This window comes from Bombina bombina, chromosome 8, assembly GCF_027579735.1.
Source record: "Bombina bombina isolate aBomBom1 chromosome 8, aBomBom1.pri, whole genome shotgun sequence".
In the NCBI taxonomy this organism is placed as follows: domain Eukaryota; kingdom Metazoa; phylum Chordata; class Amphibia; order Anura; family Bombinatoridae; genus Bombina; species Bombina bombina.
In genome coordinates, this window is record NC_069506.1 from 277,916,866 (window position 1) to 277,938,678 (window position 21,813).

Below are 21,813 nucleotides of genomic sequence, written 5' to 3' on the forward strand. Positions count from 1 at the left end.
AAAACAGGAAGGAGCCGTTGCTCGTTACAGACAAGGCTGGAAACCTAACCAGTCCTGGAACAAGGGCAAGCAGGCCAGGAAACCTGCTGCTGCCCCTAAGACAACATGAATCGAGGGCCCCCGATCCGGGACCGGATCTAGTGGGGGGCAGACTCTCTCTCTTCGCCCAGGCTTGGGCAAGAGATGTTCAGGATCCCTGGGCGTTAGAGATCATATCTCAGGGATACCTTCTAGACTTCAAATTCTCTCCCCCAAGAGGGAGATTTCATCTGTCAAGGTTGTCAACAAACCAGATAAAGAAAGAAGCGTTTCTACGCTGTGTACAAGATCTGTTATTAATGGGAGTGATCCATCCGGTTCCGCGGTCGGAACAAGGACAAGGGTTTTACTCAAACCTGTTTGTGGTTCCCAAAAAAGAGGGAACTTTCAGGCCAATCTTGGATTTAAAGATCCTAAACAAATTCCTAAGAGTTCCATCGTTCAAAATGGAAACTATTCGGACAATCTTACCCATGATCCAAAAGGGTCAGTACATGACTACAGTGGATTTAAAGGATGCTTACCTTCACATACCGATTCACAAAGATCATTACCGGTATCTAAGGTTTGCCTTCTTAGACAGGCATTACCAGTTTGTAGCTCTTCCATTCGGATTGGCTACGGCTCCAAGAATCTTCACAAAGGTTCTGGGTGCCCTTCTGGCGGTACTAAGACCGCGAGGAATTTCGGTAGCTCCGTACCTAGACGACATTCTGATACAAGCTTCAAGCTTTCAAACTGCCAAGTCTCATACAGAGTTAGTTCTGGCATTTCTAAGGTCGCATGGATGGAAAGTGAACGAAAAGAAGAGTTCTCTCTTTCCTCTCACAAGAGTTCCATTCTTGGGGACTCTGATAGATTCTGTAGAAATGAAGATTTATCTGACAGAAGACAGATTAACAAAGCTTCTAAATGCATGCCGTGTCCTTCATTCCATTCAACTCCCGTCAGTAGCTCAATGCATGGAGGTGATCGGCTTAATGGTAGCAGCAATGGACATAGTACCCTTTGCACGTCTACATCTCAGACCGCTGCAATTGTGCATGCTGAGTCAGTGGAATGGGGATTACTCAGACTTGTCCCCTACTCTGAATCTGGATCAAGAGACCAGAAACTCTCTTCTATGGTGGCTTTCTCGGCCACATCTGTCCAGGGGGATGCCATTCAGCAGGCCGGACTGGACAATTGTAACAACAGACGCCAGCCTACTAGGTTGGGGCGCTGTCTGGAATTCTCTGAAGGCTCAGGGACAATGGAATCAGGAGGAAAGTCTCCTACCAATAAACATTCTGGAATTGAGAGCAGTTCTCAATGCCCTTCTGGCTTGGCCCCAGTTAAGAACTCGGGGGTTCATCAGGTTTCAGTCGGACAACATCACGACTGTAGCTTACATCAACCATCAAGGAGGGACAAGAAGCTCCCTAGCAATGATGGAAGTATCAAAGATAATTCGCTGGGCAGAGTCTCACTCTTGCCACCTGTCAGCAATCCACATCCCGGGAGTGGAGAACTGGGAGGCGGATTTCTTGAGTCGCCAGACTTTTCATCCGGGGGAGTGGGAACTTCATCCGGAGGTCTTTGCCCAAATACCTCGACGTTGGGGCAAACCAGAGATAGATCTCATGGCGTCTCGCCAGAACGCCAAACTTCCTCGCTACGGGTCCAGATCCAGGGATCCGGGAGCGGTTCTGATAGATGCTTTGACAGCACCTTGGAACTTCGGGATGGCTTATGTGTTTCCACCCTTCCCGCTGCTTCCTCGATTGATTGCCAAAATCAAACAGGAGAGAGCATCAGTGATTCTAATAGCGCCTGCGTGGCCACGCAGGACTTGGTATGCAGATCTAGTGGACATGTCATCCTGTCCGCCTTGGTCTCTACCTCTAAGACAGGACCTTCTGATACAGGGTCCATTCAAACATCAAAATCTAACTTCTCTGAAGCTGACTGCTTGGAAATTGAACGCTTGATTTTATCAAAACGTGGTTTTTCTGAGTCGGTTATTGATACCCTGATACAGGCTAGGAAGCCTGTTACCAGAAGAATTTACCATAAGATATGGCGTAAATACCTATACTGGTGCGAATCCAAAGGTTACTCCTGGAGTAAGGTTAGGATTCCTAGGATATTGTCCTTTCTACAAGAAGGTTTAGAAAAGGGTTTATCGGCTAGTTCATTAAAGGGACAGATCTCAGCTCTGTCCATCTTGTTGCACAGGCGTCTATCAGAAAATCCAGACGTCCAGGCCTTTTGTCAGGCTTTAGCTAGAATCAAGCCTGTGTTTAAAACTGTTGCTCCGCCATGGAGTTTAAACCTTGTTCTTAACGTTCTACAAGGATTTCCGTTTGAACCCCTTCATTCCATTGATATAAAGTTGTTATCTTGGAAAGTGTTATTTTTAATGGCTATTTCTTCGGCTCGGAGAGTCTCTGAGTTATCAGCTTTACATTGTGATTCTCCTTATTTGATTTTTCATTCAGATAAGGTAGTTCTGCGTACTAAACCTGGGTTCTTACCTAAGGTAGTCACTAACAGGAACATCAATCAAGAGATCGTGGTTCCTTCTCTATGCCCGAATCCTTCTTCAAAGAAGGAACGTCTTCTACACAATCTAGATGTAGTTCGTGCCCTCAAGTTCTACTTGCAGGCAACTAAGGATTTTCGACAAACGTCTTCCCTGTTTGTCGTTTACTCTGGTCAGAGGAGAGGTCATAAGGCTTCGGCTACCTCTCTCTCCTTCTGGCTTCGTAGCATAATTCGTTTAGCCTATGAGACTGCTGGACAGCAGCCTCCTGAAAGAATTACAGCTCATTCTACTAGAGCTGTGGCTTCCACTTGGGCCTTTAAGAATGAGGCCTCTGTTGAACAGATTTGCAAGGCTGCAACTTGGTCTTCGCTTCATACTTTTTCCAAATTTTACAAATTTGACACTTTTGCTTCTTCGGAGGCTATTTTTGGGAGAAAGGTTCTTCAGGCAGTGGTTCCTTCTGTATAATGAGCCTGCCTATCCCTCCCATCATCCGTGTACTTTTGCTTTGGTATTGGTATCCCAGAAGTAATGATGACCCGTGGACTGATCACACATAACAGAAGAAAACATAATTTATGCTTACCTGATAAATTCCTTTCTTCTGTTGTGTGATCAGTCCACGGCCCGCCCTGTTTTTTAAGGCAGGTAGATATTTTTTAAATTATACTCCAGTCACCACTTCACCCTTGGTTTCTCCTTTCTCGTTGATTCTTGGTCGAATGACTGGGAGTGACGTAGGGGGGAGGAGCTATATGCAGCTCTGCTGGGTGAATCCTCTTGCATTTCCTGTTGGGGAGGAGTTATATCCCAGAAGTAATGATGACCCGTGGACTGATCACACAACAGAAGAAAGGAATTTATCAGGTAAGCATAAATTATGTTTTTTTCGTAATCTAGTGAGTACTTCTCTTACGTGTCCTCTATGTTGGTCTAGGTCTTGTGAAAAGATCAAAATATCGTCCAAATAGACCACTAAATATACGTCCAAAATGTCCCTGAAAAGGTCATTGATGAGACATTGAAATGTTGCTGGAGCATTGCATAACTTGAATGGCATCACCGTATATTCGAATAGACCGTATCTAGTCCGAAAAGCGGTGAGCCATTCGTCTCCAGCTCTCATTCGTATCAGATTATAGGCACCCCGGAGATCCAATTTGGTGAAAACCGAGGCACCTCTTAATCTTTCGATTAACTCAGGAATGAGTGGGAGGGGGTACCTGTTCTTACGTGTGCGCCTATTTAACTCCCTATAGTCGATGATGGGTCTCAACGAACCATCTTTATTAGTAACGAAGAAAATCCCGGCTCCAGCAGGAGATGTACTGGGTCTGATAAACCCTTTCCTGAGATTTTCATCAATATAATTCTTTAAATGTTCTAACTCCGGTTTTGATAGGGGATATATATGACCATAAGGGATTGAGACCCCGGGGAGTAAATCAATTGGGCAATCATAGGCCCTGTGGGGTGGAAGGCTCTCAGCGTCTTTCTTATCAAAGACATCTAAGAATTCAGCATAATGCGTGGGTAAGGTACAAACTTCTGTTTGAGGGAGTTTAGTACTACTAACACTAAGACAGGAGAGTGTAGGGGTAGAAAAGGTAAGACAGAAGTCTTCCCAATTGAATGTTGGTTTATGTGTACGTAACCAATCAATTCCCAATATGATGTCAAACATGGGAGAAGATATAACATCAAATGTGCAGGTGTCAATAACAGAAGTGCTAGCAGTTACCTGGAGAGGTATGGTCTGTTTCATAACAGGACCAGAGGAGAGAAAAGAGCCATCAATAACCCTCACAGAGACTGGAGCTGTTTTACACTCAATAGGAATTTTATTTCGTTTCACAAAACCACAATGTATAAAATTCCTACAGGATCCGGTATCCACAAGGGCTTCAGTGGTTGTCTTGTACTGTTGCCACTGTAAGAGAATTGGGATGGTTATATATGAATTTTTTGTTGTTTTCAACATATGAGTAGTTGTATGATTGAGTGACCTACCCTTCTTAGTTTTTGAGAGTACTGGGCAATCCTTAACTTCATGGGTTGGGCAGGCACAGTACATACAGAGACTGTGTAGTTTTCTTCTTGATTTCTCTTGGGGGGTTAGAGGCCCCTTCATAAACCCAATATCCATCGGTTGTGGGGTTTCTTTTACTTGATAAGATGGTGCTGGGAAGAAATTTTTTGAGCTACTGGCTATTTCGTTTCGCCGTTCTCTGAGACGTCTGTCGATGTTAATACAGAGTGTGAACAATTCTTCAAGAGAATCAGGGATTCCTATGCGAGACAGCTCATCCTTTATCTCTTCAGATAAGCCTAGGCGAAATTGCGTCTTAAGAGAAACCTCATTCCACTCTGAATCTCGAGCTGAGATTTTGAACTGTGTAATGTAGTTTTCCACTGGATTCTTTCTTTGTCTCAGAGATCTGAGAGTATTTTCTGCAGATACCTGCTTAAATGGATCATCATAAAGGGCTGACATTTGGTTGAAGAAGGTTGAGAGGGACCCCAAGATGGCGTCGTGATTCTCATAATAGGTGTCTGCCCAGGCCCTGGGCTCTCCCCTGAGGTAGGAGATCACTGTTAGCACCCTAGCCCTCTCTGTGGGATAAGTGCGTGGCTTCATTTCAAAGAGGAGTAAACAGGAATTTCTAAACTCCCTGAAGCGTGTACGGTCGCCAGAGAACTTCTCTGGGGGAGAGACCAGGGGTTCTGGGAGAGATTCAGTAGCAGGAGGTTTAGGGGCTAAAACCTCCCTTAGACAGGCTTTTAAAGCCTGATTCTCCACTTGTAGTTCGTGGAATGATCCGGATAAGGCATCCAGCCTATCTGATAAAACCTGAATTTTTTCATTTAATGGGTCTTGCTCCATTTCAACTGTATGTAAAGAAAGAGCTTGAAGGAGAAAAAAAAAATAAATAAAACTTTTTCAGGGTTATTTGTGTAGGAATATTAAAGCACAATTCCTATTCCTTTTGGCTGGTTTATTATGTAATGCTCAGGACAGTCAACTCAGGTATTCTAACTTATTGGAGTTTGTAACAGAAACTTTAACAAAATCTTTCTGTAGAAAAATGGTTTGATGTTCGCTAGGTAGACCAAAAGAGATGTCTAGTGGTTTCCCTAGTGGTTTTATATATGCCAGGTGAATACAGGGATGTAGATATTATATGACACTGACTCTGTATTCACAGTGGCATCTATCACAGAGATATAGAATTTAGCTCGGTATTACATACAGCTTTAGGTTTAGCGTAACAGTTCAATTTAGGCAGTTATTGGGGTTATGTTAAATATGATTCACAGAGACCTTCTTAGCAAATAGTACTGAGTAGTACTTACGGTGAGAGTTCTGGAGTTCAAGGAGGCCAAAACCCTGAGCGGTCTGTTAGCAAGCGGCAGCGTTCCTGTCAGGCAGGGAGAGAAGCACCGGGCGGTGTCTGATGACGTAGGAGGTGCTGTGTGCTGCGGAAAGGCTGTTGTCCCACACTGTGCGGTTTGAGGTTCCAGGCTGTGCTGACAGGCTGCAAGACGGACACTGTTACACAGGCTGAGGAAAAGGATATCAGGACCAAGGTATGAAAACCTTAGCAACTCAGGAGAGCTGAATCTTGAGAGGAAGTTCAGTTAGTAACAATTCTCAATAAACCAGCATTGAGGTTAGGGAGGAAGTGCTTTAAATAGGCAGGCCTTAAAGGGACAGTATATAGCGAGAGGAAGCGTAACCCTTACAAATGGCTGATGCTATAAAGGTGCCCAGCCGGTGCATTGAGTGGAGATCTGATAGGGGGATCTGTTCCCTGCGTCTCCCGTGTATGTGACAGTTCTAATCAGACGGGTTACAGTGCTCTGAGGCTTAATAGACCTAACCGTTCTCTACCTCACCGTCTGCTAGGATTAATGGGAGCCGCGTGGTCAGGCCTTGCTGTTTTACCTGGAACCGAGACGGCAGTTTATAGCTCCTATGCAGCGTGTGTTATGCGATGCTGGTACCCTTGTCGGCATTTCAGGTAGAGCTGAGCTTCAGGACATCTGGCAGTATTCCCCTCTTGAACACAGCAGAGCTTGCCTTTACACGTCTACCATGTTAGGCAGCCGTCTCCACCCCTCTTGGTCTGATCTTTACTCTGTTCTACTTTAAAGATCTCCTGTTGGTCCTTAAGAATTCCAACAATATTTTCAATGGGAATAATAGTAGTGGGTTCCTGTTCATCTGTTGGTCTAAGTTGTATCCTAGAGAGGGCATCTGCTTTACCGTTTAATCTTCCAGGTCTGTAAGTGATCATATAATGGAATCTTGAAAAGAACAAACTCCACCTTACTTGTCGAGAAGAGAGGGTCTTTGTTGATTTGAGATATTGTAAGTTGGGGTGATAGGAATAAATCAGAATCAGTAGTGTAGTACCCTCAAGCAGGTGTCTCCAATTTTCTAGGGACGTTTTTATAGCAAGCAATTCCTTCTCGCCCACCGGGTAATTTTTTTTCAGAGGAATTCGTGATTCTTGAATAATATGCCACAGGGTGTATGGGATCGAGGAGTGATTTTATTTGCGATAAAACTGCTCCTATTGCATAATGTGAGGCGTCTACTTTCAATATATATTGTAAGGTAGGATCTGGAAACTGTAGGATGGGTGCTGTTGTGAATCTGATTTTTAACATTTTAAATGCTTGATCAGCTGCAGAAGTTCAAATGAAGGGATAATTTTCTTTTTTCTTTAAGTCTGTTATTGGTTTGGTAAGCTTAACGAACCCTTTTATAAAGTTTCTATAGAAATTTGAGAATCCCATAAATCTTTGTATGTCTTTTTTTGTAGCTGGGTGTGGGCCAATCGTTCACAGCTTGGACTTTTGGTTTGTTCCATGTGTATACCTTTTAAAGTGATGTGATAACCAAGGAATGAAATTTAATCAGAATTAAAAATAAACTTTTCTAATTTGGCGTAAAGATGGTGTATTCTCAAACGGTTTAATACTACACGAACATGTTGTATTTGCTTTTCATGAGTGGATGAGTATATGAGTATGTCGTCAAAGTAGACTACTATGAAAGTGTCTAAAATATCTCTAAAGATATCATTTATGAAATTCTGAAAAGTGGCTGGGGCATTACAGAGCCAGAATGGCATGTATACGCAAAACGTCTATACCGAGTACCTAAAGCAGTGAGCCATTTGTCTCCTTTCCTGATTCTTATAAGGTGGTATGCCCCATGTAAATCTAATTTACTGAATATTTTGGCACCTTGTAGTCTCTCAATCATGTCTGGAATGAGAGGGAGGGGGTACTTATTCTTTATGGTTCTTTTATTTAGTTCTCTGTAGTCTATAATTGGTCTTAAACGGCCATCCTTGTTTTTTTACAAAAAACATTCCAGCACCAGCAGGAGAGGTTGATGGTCTTATTAAACCATTTTTTAAGTTATCATCTAAATAAACCCTCAAATGTTGTAACTCTGGTTGGGATAGTGGATATACATGACCTACCGGAATAGAACTACCAGATATCAATTCAATAGGGCAGTCGTAGGGTCTGTGGGGTGGAAGTTTTTCGGCCTCTTTTGGATAAAAAACATCAGAATAATTTGAATACTGGTGTGGAATTAAAGGCTCATTAATATATGAAATAGTCGAGGTGGGATAACTGTTCCCAATTTATAGTGGGTTGATGTTTCTTTAACTAGGATAAGCCCAACAAAATTGGATATAATGGTGATTAGATTACATAAAGAAAAAAGGAATGACCTGTTTGAGATTTAGCTACTAATGGTACAGTATGTTTTGTGATGGGTCCAGAACTAATCTAGTTTCCATCAATAACTCGAAGCGGGACAGGTTTTTCTTTTTCAATTAATGGAATGTTATTATTTACAACTGTTTGGTCTATATAGTTGCCACATGCTCCTGAATCCACTATTGCGAGAAGTTCAGTTTGATTATGTTCCCACTGTAAAGAAAGTGTTAAACAGTAAGGTTATGTGTTAGTTAAACTGGTTAAGCAATTGAATTGATAATGTGGCTTACCCTTCTTTTGTTTTGAAAGGACTGGACAATCTTTAACGGAGTGAGCTGATGCAGCACAGTATAGACATAGATTGTTTTGTCTTCTCCTGAGCTTTTCTTGAGGGGATAAGGGCCCTTTAACAAATCCTAACAAAATCAGGCAGTTTTGGCACAGATGTAGACGAAATGGATGGGTTATACCTTTTAGGTTGTGAATCATATGGAAGTCTCTCATTTCTCCGTTCCCGCAATCTGCGATCTATGGATATTGTAAGGGCCATGAGAGCTTCCAAGCTAGGGGGAATTTCAGTACGAGCTAGCTCATCTTTGGCAGCATCTGACAAGCCTAGACGAAACTGACAATCAGCAACCATCAAAAGTTCATTGTTTTCAAAAGGAAAACATTTTTTTTGTCCATTAAAATAACATCAAATTGATCAGAAATAGTGTAGATATTGTTAATGTTGTGAATGACTATTGTAGCTGGAAACGGTTGATATTTAGTGGAATATCTACATAGACGTAAAGAGGCCCATTGTCCGCAACCATCTGTCCTGTGTTCCAATGGCAGGTTGTGTTTTGCCCATCCAAGTTTGTCATTTAAAAAGGCTAATTAATCATTAGAAAACCCTTTTGTAATTATGTTAGCGCAGCTGAAAACTATTGTGCTGATTAAAGAAGCAATAAACGGTCCTTCATTAGACTAGTTGAGTATCTGGAGCATCTGCAATTATGGGTTCGATTACAGGCTCAAGATGACTGTAAACAAAGAACTTTCTTCTGAAACTCGTCAGTATATTCTTGTTCTGAGAAACGAAGGCTATTCCATGCGAGAAATTGTCAAGAAATTGTGTACTACTGTCAAGTTGTGTACTACTCCCTTCACAGAACAGCACAGACTGGCTCAAACCAAAATAGAAAGAGGAGTGGGAGGCCCCGGTAAAAATCTGGGCAAGACGAGAATTACATTAGTGTCTCTAGTTTGAGAAACAGACGCCTCACAGGTCTCAACTGGCATCTTCATTATATAGTACCTGCAAAAAAACAGTCTCAACGACAGCAGTGAAGAGGTGTCTCTGGGATGCTGCCTTTCTAGGCAGATTTGCAGAGAAAAAGCCAAATCTCAGACTGGCCAATAAAAAGAAAAGATTAGGATGGGCAAAAGAACACAGAAACTGGACAGTAGAAGATTAGAAAAAAGTGTTATGGACAAACAAATCTAAGTTTGATGTGTTCGGATCACAAAGAAGGACATTGGTGAGATGCAGACCAGATGAAAAGATGCTGGAGGAGGCTTGACGCCATCTATCAAGTATGGTGGCAGTAATGTGATGGTCTGGGGATGCTTTGATGCTGGTAAAGTGGAAGATTTATACAGGGTAAAAGGGACCTTAAAGAAGGAAGGCTATCACTCCATTTTGCAACACCATGCCATACCCTGTGGACTTCGCTTGATTGGACACCTTTTTTTCCTACTACAGGACAATGACCCAAAGCACAGCTCCTTACTATGCAATAACTATTTAGGGAAGAAGCAGTCAGCTGGTGTTCTGTCTTTAATGGAGTGGCCAGCACAGTCACCAGATCTCAAACCTATTGAGCTTTTGTGGGAGCAGCTTGACCATATCGTACATAAGAAGTTCTCATTCCAACTTGTGGGAGGTGCTTCTGGAAACAGAGGTAAATCTCTTCAGATTACCTGGACAATTTGACAACTAGATGCTAAAGGTCTGCAAGGCTGTAATTGCTACACATGGAGGATTTTTTGACTTAAGTAAAGTTTGAAGGACACAATTATTAGTTCACTTAAAATTAATTATTTCCAACCTTGTCAATTATTTCCTATTCATGTTTGTTTTTATGGCAAATAAGGAAATTGTTACATTCCTTTCTGCTCTACACTTTTTAATGGAAATAGCTATGTGGGGTTTGAACCTGGGTCTTTCAGTTGCTAGTGCTGAAGCTCTATTATTCAGCTAAAGGGAGGACTCCGCTATTACTGCAATTTCTCTGTTCAGTACTTTTGCTTTTTGGACTCTCTGGCTCCACCTACCTGTCAGCTGCAGTAATTCTGCAATCAACTCAGCCTTTAAATACCCAGCACTTCCTGTACTCTAAGCCCGTTTAATTGGATTAATTTCCTGGGTGTCTTGTTCCTGTGGCTACTGCTGGATTTTTGTTGTGACTATTGCCTGATTCCTGACTACCCTTTCGTCTCCTGATTCTGTACTTTGCTGCCAGATTGTGTAAAATCATCTGCCTGTCCCCGACTATTCTCCTGGATCCTGATTGTGTGCCTCTCTGCTAGACTGTTGCTGACTCTGCTTGCCTGACCATGTCTTTGCCTTATGTGTGTATATATATATATATATATATATATATATATATATATATATATATATATATATATATATATATATATATATATATACATATTAACCATAATCACATGCAATTAACCTACATAAGATTATAAAGATCATCCAACATATTTATTAATAAATACTGCTCAAAAATTGAAAAAAAACTAAGAATACCTACATGCAAAATAATATTTACCCAAAAGAGTATATATATGGGCCCAACCCAAAAGAGTATATATATACGGTATACATATATATATATATATATATATATATATATATATATATATATATATATATATATAGCCCAGCCCATGGAAAAATGCATATAATTTCCTAAAATTTCCTAAGCAGCATAATTCACAAATGGATAGTCCCCGAAACCTTCCAATATTCCTTATTACCGTCTTAGCCTTATAGTACAGCCAACGAAAAAATAGCAGCTAAAGTCTGAGTCATTCTTCCTTAGACAACCCCTATCAGTCCTATGGAATGGGCAACAAAAAAAGCAAGATTCATCCAAACAGCAGCTGACTTTGCACTGTGTTAACTCAGCAGAACACACAGTATATCCGTAACACACAAGGTAGTGGTCAAATTCCACATTCATTCCTTTTGTCAACCGCATCTGGCGGTGCCTGTTTTACGGGGTGCCTATTATTCTGACTACTCTGACCTCAGCACTTCCAGTATCCAGTTTTAGCTCAGCTGTCTGCCCCTGCAGCAATCCAACGTGCAACTATGCGCGTTTCACCCACATGTGTATAGTAGGGCTGTATGTAGAGATACATGCACATCTTTCTTCCTCTTGCTCAGTCTCTAACCTCTTATGATCTCCTTATGGTGCTATAACCTATGTTTGTGCTTTCAGGGAAGTCACCTGAGGCTGAGCGGTACCAGAAGTGCAATTATGGATCTTTAGGTACGTTTCTCAGGCTGACAGGGTTTTTGGATGCAATTTCATTGAATGATGAAGCAATGTGAAATAGTTGATGGAGGGAAATTACTGAGTTAAAGTAAATGTCAATTTTAATGAATGAGTGTCCGGTTTTTAAAAATACTATTAACATTAAACTTTACATTGCAGTGTTCTTTTAAAATACTTAGCTTTTTCTTTAGCAAACCCGGACCGATGTTCCTCCGCCCGCTTCTCCTGCTGTACTTAGCACCTCAATGACGGAACTGGCTACCTCCAATCACGGAGTGGCCTCACGAGATGGACGCTCTGGGGTGCACACCATGATTGGAGGAAGCTGGTTTTGTCATAGCTGAGGTAAGTACAGAGGAACTGCGGGCTGAGGAACACTGGTCTGGGTTTGCTAAAGAACAAGGTAAGTATTTAAAAAAAAAAAAAATGCTACAATGTAAAGTTTAATGAATGAAAGTGCCCCTGTTTTTAATAGTATTTTTAAACACCGGGCACTCATTTATTCAACTTTACATTCACTTTAAAGGGACAGTCAACACCAGAATTTTTGTTGTTTTAAAAGATAGATAATCCCTTAATTACCAATTCCCCAGTTTTGCATAACCAACACAGTTATAAATTTAGCACGTTTTAACTCTGTAATTACCTTGTATCTAAGCCTCAGCAGACTGCCCCCTTATTTCAGTTCATTTGACAGTCTTGCATTTTAGCCAATCAGAGCTGTCTCCATGGTAAATTCACATGCATGAGCTCAATGTTATCTATATGAAACATGTGAACTAATTCCCTCTAGTGGTGAAAAACTATCAAAATGCATTTAGATTAGAGGCAGCCTTCAAGGTCTAAGAAATTAGCGTATGAACCTAGGTTTAGCTTTCAACTAAGAATACCAAGAGAACAAAGCAAAATTGGTGATAAAAGTAAATTGGAAAGTTGTTTAAAATTACATGCCCTATTTGAAACATGAAAGTTTTTTTTGGACTTGACTGTCCCTTTAAGGAGCATTAAACAATATGAGACCATTATATAAAATGTGTAATTATACTCTTTTTGTGTAGAGGAGAACAATTTAGCAGCCAGCCCAGAGGACGGCACAGACAGCCTGGTGTCCTCAGGTGATGCCACATACAGTTATACAGGTATCTTTGTAAATGTGTGCTAACTATCGGTGTGTGTGTGACTGAGCTAGCCTTGCATATGCATGTGTGTATATGTGTGGTAGTTATGTGTATGTGTGGTAGTTATGTGTATGTGTGCTAGTTATGTATGTGTATGTGTGCTAGTTCTGTGTGTGTGTATGTGTGCTAGTTCTGTGTGTGTGTATGTGTGCTAGTTATGTGTGTGTATTTGTGCTAATTATGTGTGTGTATTTGTGCTAATTATGTGTATGTGTGCTAGTTATGTGTGTGTGTGTATGTGTGCTAGTTATGTGTGTGTGTGTGTGTGTATGTGTGCTAGTTATGTGTGTGTGTGTGTGTATGTATTATGTATGTGTGCTAGTTATTTGTGTGTATATATGTGCTAGTTGTGTGTGTATATATGTGCTATTTGTGTGTGTATATATGTGCTAGTTGTGTGTGTGTATATGGGCTAGTTGTGTGTGTATATGTGTGCTAGTTATGTGTGTGTATGTGTGCTAGTTTTGTGTGTGTGTATACTGTATGTGCTAGTTGTGTGTGTGTGTGTATATGTGCAAGTTATGTGTGTGTATATGTGCTAGTTATGTGTGTGTATATTTGCTAGTTATGTGTGTGTGCTTGTATATGTGCTAGTTGTGTGTGTGTGTATATATGTGCTAGTTGTGTGTGTGTGTATATATGTGCTAGTTGTGTGTGTGTATATGTGCTAGTTGTGTGTGTGTATATGTGCTAGTTGTGTGTGTGTATATGTGCTAGTTGTGTGTGTGTATATGTGCTAGTTGTGTGTGTGTATATGTGCTAGTTGTGTGTGTGTGTGTGTATGTGCTAGTTGTGTGTGTGTGTGTGTATGTGCTAGTTATATGTGTGTGTATATGTGCTAGTTATATGTGTGTGTATATGTGCTAGTTATATGTGTGTGTATATGTGCTAGTTGTGTGTGTATGTGCTAGTTGTGTGTATGTATATGTGCTAGTTATTTGTGTGTGTGTATGTGTGCTAGGTATGTGTGTGTATGTGTGCTAGTTATGTGTGTGTATGTGTGCTAGGTATGTGTGTGTGTGTGTATATGTGCTAGTTGTGTGTGTGTGTGTGTGTGTGTGTGTATATGTGTTAGTTGTGTGTGTGTGTGTATATGTGCTAGTTATGTGTGTGTGTGTGCTAGTTATGTGTGGGTATGTGTGCTAGTTATGTGTGTGTGTGCTAGCTATGTATGTGTGTTTATGTGTGTGTATGTGTGCTAGTTATGTATGTGCGCTAGTTATGTCTGCTAGCTATGTATGTGTATGTGTGTGTATGTGTGCTAGTTATGTGTGTGTGCTAGTTATGCTTGTGTATGTGTGCTAGTTATGTATGTGTGTGTGTGCTAGCTATGTATGTGTGTTTATGTGTGTGTATGTGTGCTAGTTATGTATGTGTGCTAGTTATGTCTGCTAGCTATGTATGTGTATGTGTGTGTATGTGTGCTAGTTATGTGTGTGTGCTAGTTATGTGTGTGTGTGTATGTGTGCTAGTTATGTGTGTGCTGTTTGTCTGTGTGCTGGTTGTGTGTTTGTGTGCTCTGGTTGTGTGTGTTGGTTGTGTGTGTGTGTGTGGCTGAGCTAGCTATGTATTTTTGTATTTTCTTCCTTAAAGGGAAGAGTCCACAGCTGCATTCATTACTTTTGGGAATTCAGAATCTGGCAACCAGAAGGAGGCAAAGACACCCCAGCCAAAGGCTTCAAATACCTCCCCCACTTCCCTCATCCCTCAGTCATTCTTTGACTTTCGTCACAGGAGGTTATCAGAGAAGTGTCAGAAGTTCGAGAAAGTCTCTTATGGAGGGTAGTAATCTTCTAAATAGGACCGGAGTTTTAAGTAATCCTGTCAGCCTCTCAGTGAGAGCATGGATGAAGGTTAGAGTCCATAGATGCAGGAAGAGTCTTTCTGCAAAACCATTCTGACTCATATTAACAGCTCCTTGGCAATCAGTGTTGCCTGCCTTTATTCACTCAAGTCCATGTCAGAAGGGAGGCTACTATCACACTGTCACACTTGAAAGGCCCTGTTCCTGTTCCATGGTGCAGATTCTGGTAAGATCGTTTCATTTTATATCAATATGTGAATTTCATGTTAACGAAAGAAGGTAGTGTCCCAGTGGGACTCCTTTTATCTTAATAAGGAATCATGGGTTAATATCTACTGGGGGGGGGTATTGAACAGGGGGGACTTTAATCATGTTTGTTATATGGTTATATCTGCTAATGTGTAGCAATACTTAGGCTCATGGCTTTTACGGAAGATAATGGCCTTATCTTAATGGCTCAATCTCTTGAGATTGCGCACCCTTTTTGTGACTGGCACGGTGCACCTCGTGACGGGTGCGGTTACGTTGTTTCTCTCTTCCGTATGCCTACTGTGTGGCGACAGAGTCTGCTCGTGGGTTGTCTGGTTCACAGGGGGGGGGGGGGGGGGGTGAGTGCTCCAGCCATTGGGGGATGTAAAAATGGTGCCAGTTAGTGTTTGTGATTTTTGTAATCCCAAGATTATGGAGGATTCTGATATCTTAGACACGGATCTCTCCGATACAGAGAATGCGTCTTGTGATGAATATATAATGGCCCGGGTTATCCATGCCCATCAGTTAAGTTCCAATTGCCGTTCTAGAGTACTCTCTCTTCTCCTGAATCAGGGACCTTAGAGTCCGTTGAGCCATCCACCTCCTAGGTTTCCATGTCCCGTGAGGCGCGTGCCCCAGACCCTTTCTTGGCTACGCAAGCAGGTGTCCCTATGGCCTTTACTCCTTCTCCGGAAGGTGGCTTGTTTCCTCTAGAGGTTATGGCACAGTTCCGCATGGCCATTTCTATGGCTCTGGCTCATTTATATTTCCCAAGTAAAATATTTTTAAGATACTGTCCGTGTTCTGTTAACCAGTTGCCTCTGAGGCTTATGGGGCCCCAACCTCGGGGCCGGGGTCTTTTATTGATCCGACGAGGGATGATTTTGCCTTCTGTTATAGGATGGCACGTCTTCGTGTCCTTTTAAGACATGTTTTGGTGATGTTTTTTTCTTTTATGTTTCTGTTCCAGTTCTGAGCTTGGGTGAATGGGGCCTCTGTTCGGCTGGTCCCGTTGGCGTTCTCATTCACCTTGGGCGTTCACCCGTGGGTGCTGCCTCCCTTTTCTTTTGATCCAGATTGAATGTGTTTGATTTGTTTTTCTTAAGCTCATGTCTGATAGACTTCTGTTTTGAGAACGTTCTTCTCTGCAACCGATACTTGCGATTTTGTGGTCGCGTGGGCACTTCCACGGAAGTTGCGCACTTTTGGATAACAGAATTTTGTTTACTAGTTAATTTATCGAACCTTCGGGTCGAATTTTCTTGGACGTTAGACAGTTCTGGAGTGTCCTTATACCAGGCAGGTACTGGTCGGGCTCTTTCTGCTGTTACTTGGGTTCATGTCACCCTTGTGGTGCTGATTTAATCCTGTCAGATTCTGAATGTCACTTGGCCTATTGATATGAACTCCAGGCTCGGATCCTATTTCGAAGTATGAGGCCTAGTGTGTAGATCCAGCGCTTCCGAACAGAGGGTTGTGAGTCCCGATCTAAGGTTGGCTTTTTCTGGCTATTTGCCTGGGATACGGGTCTGAATTTTTCAGACGTCATCATGGTTCTTAAAGGTCCCTGTGTACTCAGAACCATAGTTTCCATTCCTTTGGAGTTGGGAGATGTGAATGACCTCCGTGGTCTAGTGTTCCGAGTGGTGAACGATTTGCATCCTCACTTGAGGTTTCTTCTGGATGTTGACTCTTTAGCCTAATAGCATTATTGTGCTGTGGCGTAGTCTCCTTCCTTCCCGTCTTGGGTTGGGTCATCTGGTCGAAGTGCGGGCATGTCCTTCTTCCTTTGCTCAGAGTTGTGTTTGCTCTAAGAGGTGTAGTGCAGGGGTTACCCTGCCTTATTTGGGGAGCTGCAAGGCTCCCAGCTTTTACCCTGTTAAAGGGGTTTTTGGGAGACCGATCCTGCAAGGATCCTCTGGAGACTGTTGTCTCTTCTATGAAGGATCTACCCTTGGTCTGACCATGGTCTTTCGACGCTCGGTTGTTATCTTCGACCTTGTTGCAGATCTAGCCTTCGGGCTTGAAAGTGGAGGTCCGAGGTCGGTTACAGACTGTCGCACTTCTGGGGTCAGGTAGATGACCATTTATCCTCAATGCTTTGTTGGGGCTTAGTGGAGGGTGGTTTCCGTCTAGCTCACTGGGATGGCAAGCAGAAGGTCCAGGGTTCACATCCACCTTCAGGTGCTGGTTGTTACCTTTCCAGCATGTGTAACAAGTAGTTAAGCTTGTCTACGAGGGTTAACCTTGCGATCCAGGAGCACTGGGTGCCAAATCTTAAACTGGTCAAGAGTTCTTTCAGACTCTTGGGTTTGAGGCTGTTGCTAGATCGTTAAGTCTACGGACTTTAGATAGTGCGCTCATAATCATAGGAGACAGCTTAGGGTTTCTCAGGAAGTTAGATCTTTCGATCGATTTCGTTTTTCGAGGACTCTGGCCTAGGACTATGTCTCTCCCTGGATCGGGCTTGGACGGTTCTGTTTAACCTTAGGCTTGTGTTTCCGCGTGTCCCTTGGAAGGGGGCGGGGTTCTGTTTCTCATGGGAGATTCCTATCAGCCTGAGGCTTAGGTTCAAGGTCTCTCTGACGGGTCACTATTGGTCTTCTGGGGCATTTGATGTTCCTTGTAGACTCCAGGTGTCTTTTCAACTGGGCTGGCGATATTGGCTGAGCTAGCTGTGTATCTGCATATGTGTGTGTGTATATGTGTGCTGGTTGTGTGTGGCTGAAATAGCTGTGTATCTTCATATATGTGTGTGTATGTGTGCTGGTTGTGTGTGGCTGAGCTAGCTGTGTATGATGTGTGTATATATATATATATATATATATGTGTGTGTGTACTGGTTGTGTGTGGCTGAGCTAGCTGTGTATCTGTGTGTGTGTGTGTATATGGGTGCTGGTTGTGTGTGGCTGAGCTAGCTGTGTATCTGCATGTGTATGTGTGTATATGGGTGCTGGTTGTGTGTGGCTGAGCTAGCTGTGTATTTGTGTGTGTGTGTCTATGGGTGCTGGCTGTATGTGGCTGAGCTAGCTGTGTATCAGATAGAGGAGACAGCCTAATGATAGGGCAGGAGACAGCCTAATGATAGGGCAGGAGACAGCCTAATGATAGGGCAGGAGACAGCCTAATGATAGGGCAGGAGACAGCCTAATGATAGGGCAGGAGACAGCCTAATGATAGGGCAGGAGACAGCCTAATGATAGGGCAGGAGACAGTCTAATGATAGGGCAGGGGGCAGTCTAATGATGGAGCAGGAGACAGTCTAATGATGGAGCAGGAGACAGTCTAATGATGGAGCAGGAGACAGTCTAATGATGGAGCAGGAGACAGTCTGATCAGATAGAGGAGACAGTCTGATCAGATAGAGGAGACAGCCGAATGATAGAGCAGGTGACAGTATAATGATAGAGCAGGTGACAGTCTAATGATAGAGCAGGTGACAGTCTAATGATAGGGCAGGGGACAGTCTAATGATGGAGCAGGAGACAGTCTAATGATGGAGCAGGAGACAGTCTAATGATGGAGCAGGGGACAGTCTAATGATGGAGCAGGGGACAGTCTAATGATGGAGCAGGGGACAGTCTAATGATGGAGCAGGGGACAGTCTAATGATGGAGCAGGGGACAGTCTAATGATGGAGCAGGGGACAGTCTAATGATGGAGCAGGAGACAATCTAATGATGGAGCAGGAGACAATCTAATGATGGAGCAGGAGACAATCTAATGATGGAGCAGGAGACAGTCTGATCAGATAGAGGAGACAGCCTAATGATAGAGCAGGTGACAGGTTAAGGAGAGCAATATTTTTTTTATAAATGTCCTTCTCTTGCCACAATAGCTGACACTTTACTTTTTTTACCTTCAGAACATTCTCTGGATAACGTTGTGTCTCGGCCTCGGCTAGATTCGCTTAGCTCAGTTGAAGAAGATGATTATGACACGCTGACTGACATAGAGTCTGACAAAAATGTAGTTAGAACTAAGGTAAGTGTCAAGCACAACGCAGGGTGTCAGTGTCAGTGGGGAGAAAAGAGGGAGAGCACAGGGTGCAGTGTTAGTGAGAAAAGGGAGCGCAGGGTGTAGTGTCATTGCGGAGGGAAGAGGGAGAGCAAGGTGCAGTGTCAGTGGGGAGAGTAGAGGGAGTGCAGTGTCAGTGGGGAGAAAAAAGGGTGCCGTTTCAGTGGAAGGAGTAGAGGGAGTGCGGTGTCAGTGGGGAGAAAAAAGGAAGCACAGGGTGCAGTGTCAGTAGGGAGAAAAGAGGGAGTGCAGGGTGCGGTTTCAGTGGAGGGAGTAGAGGGAGTACGGTGTCAGTGGGGAGAAAAGAGTGAGCGCAGTGTCAGTGGGGAGAGAAGAGGGAGCGCAGGGTTCGTTGTCAGTGGGGAGAGAAGAGGGAGCGTGATGTGCAGTGTCAGTGCCGAGAGACGAGGGAGAGAGCAGGATGCAGTGTCAGTGGGGAGAAAAGATGGAGTGCAGGGTGCGGTGTCAGTGGGGAGAGTAGAGGGAGTGCAGTGTCAGTGGGGAGAAAAGATGGAGCGTAGGGCGCTGTGTCAGTGGGGAGAGAAGAGGGAGCTCAGTGTGCATTGTCAGTGGGGAGAGAAGAGGGAGCACAGGGTGCGTTGTCAGTGGGGAGAGAAGAGGGAGCGCAGGGTGCGTTGTCAGTGGGGAGAGAAGAGGGAGCACAGGGTGCGTTGTCAGTGGGGAGAGAAGAGGGAGCACAGGGTGCGTTGTCAGTGGGGAGAGAAGAGGGAGCGCAGGGTGCGTTGTCAGTGGGGAGAGAAGAGGGAGCACAGGGTGCGTTGACAGTGGGGAGAGAAGAGGGAGCACAGGGTGCGTTGTCAGTGGGGAGAGAAGAGAGCTCTGGGTGCGTTGTCAGTGGGGAGAGAAGAGGGAGCGCAGGGTGCGTTGTCAGTGGGGAGAGAAGAGGGAGCACAGGGTGCGTTGACAGTGGGGAGAGAAGAGGGAGCACAGGGTGCGTTGTCAGTGGGGAGAGAAGAGAGCTCTGGGTGCGTTGACAGTGAGGAGAGAAGAGGGAGCGCAGGGTGCGTTGTCAGTGGGGAGAGAAGAGGGAGCGCAGGGTGCGTTGACAGTGGGGAGAGAAGAGGGAGCGCAGGGTGCGTTGTCAGTGGGGAGAGAAGAGGGAGCTCAGGGTGCGTTGTCAGTGGGGAGAGAAAGGGAGCGCAGGGTGCGTTGACAGTGGGGAGAGAAGAGGAAGCACAGTGTGCGTTGACAGTGGGGAGAGAAGAGGGAGCGTGATGTGCAGTGTCAGTGCCGAGAGACGAGGGAGAGAGCAGGATGCAGTGTCAGTGGGGAGAAAAGATGGAGTGCAGGGTGCGGTGTCAGTGGGGAGAGTAGAGGGAGTGCAGTGTCAGTGGGGAGAAAAGATGGAGCGTAGGGCGCTGTGTCAGTGGGGAGAGAAGAGGGAGCTCAGTGTGCATTGTCAGTGGGGAGAGAAGAGGGAGCACAGGGTGCGTTGTCAGTGGGGAGAGAAGAGGGAGCGCAGGGTGCGTTGTCAGTGGGGAGAGAAGAGGGAGCACAGGGTGCGTTGTCAGTGGGGAGAGAAGAGGGAGCACAGGGTGCGTTGTCAGTGGGGAGAGAAGAGGGAGCGCAGGGTGCGTTGTCAGTGGGGAGAGAAGAGGGAGCACAGGGTGCGTTGACAGTGGGGAGAGAAGAGGGAGCACAGGGTGCGTTGTCAGTGGGGAGAGAAGAGAGCTCTGGGTGCGTTGTCAGTGGGGAGAGAAGAGGGAGCGCAGGGTGCGTTGTCAGTGGGGAGAGAAGAGGGAGCACAGGGTGCGTTGACAGTGGGGAGAGAAGAGGGAGCACAGGGTGCGTTGTCAGTGGGGAGAGAAGAGAGCTCTGGGTGCGTTGACAGTGAGGAGAGAAGAGGGAGCGCAGGGTGCGTTGTCAGTGGGGAGAGAAGAGGGAGCGCAGGGTGCGTTGACAGTGGGGAGAGAAGAGGGAGCGCAGGGTGCGTTGTCAGTGGGGAGAGAAGAGGGAGCTCAGGGTGCGTTGTCAGTGGGGAGAGAAAGGGAGCGCAGGGTGCGTTGACAGTGGGGAGAGAAGAGGAAGCACAGTGTGCGTTGACAGTGGGGAGAGAAGAGGGAGCACAGGGTGCGTTGTCAGTGGGGAGAGAAGAGGGAGGTCAGGGTGCGTTGACAGTGGGGAGAGAAAGGGAGCGCAGGGTGCGTTGTCAGTGGGGAGAGAAGAGGGAGCACAGGGTGCGTTGTCAGTGGGGAGAGAAGAGGGAGCACAGGGTGCGTTGTCAGTGGGGAGAGAAGAGGGAGCACAGGGTGCGTTGTCAGTGGGGAGAGAAGAGGGAGCACAGGGTGCGTTGTCAGTGGGGAGAGAAGAGGAAGCACAGGGTGCGTTGTCAGTGGGGAGAGAAGAGGGAGCACAGGGTGCGTTGTCAGTGGGGAGAGAAGAGGGAGCGCAGGGTGCGTTGTCAGTGGGGAGAGAAGAGGAAGCACAGGGTGCGTTGTCAGTGGGGAGAGAAGAGGGAGCACAGGGTGCGTTGTCAGTGGGGAGAGAAGAGGGAGCGCAGGGTGCGTTGACAGTGGGGAGAGAAGAGGAAGCACAGGGTGCGTTGTCAGTGGGGAGAGAAGAGGAAGCACAGGGTGCGTTGTCAGTGGGGAGAGAAGAGGGAGCGCAGGGTGCGTTGACAGTGGGGAGAGAAGAGGAAGCACAGGGTGCGTTGACAGTGGGGAGAGAAGA

At 44.7% G+C, this 21,813-nt stretch overlaps 1 protein-coding gene across 4 annotated transcripts in view; it reads left to right on the plus strand.

Annotated features, from left to right (window-relative positions):
* The window catches only part of SIDT2 (SID1 transmembrane family member 2), a 526,209-nt gene that overhangs the window by 297,440 nt on the left and 206,956 nt on the right, over positions 1 to 21,813 (plus strand). For 3 of the 4 annotated variants that reach the window (XM_053691390.1, XM_053691389.1, XM_053691393.1), the window contains 3 exons: positions 11,815 to 11,865; positions 12,930 to 13,010; positions 18,971 to 19,089. In XM_053691390.1, the coding sequence (XP_053547365.1) occupies positions 11,815 to 11,865; positions 12,930 to 13,010; positions 18,971 to 19,089 (251 nt within the window). The remainder of the gene's footprint in view (positions 1 to 11,814; positions 11,866 to 12,929; positions 13,011 to 18,970; positions 19,090 to 21,813) is intronic. The other variant, XM_053691392.1, reaches the window with a different exon arrangement.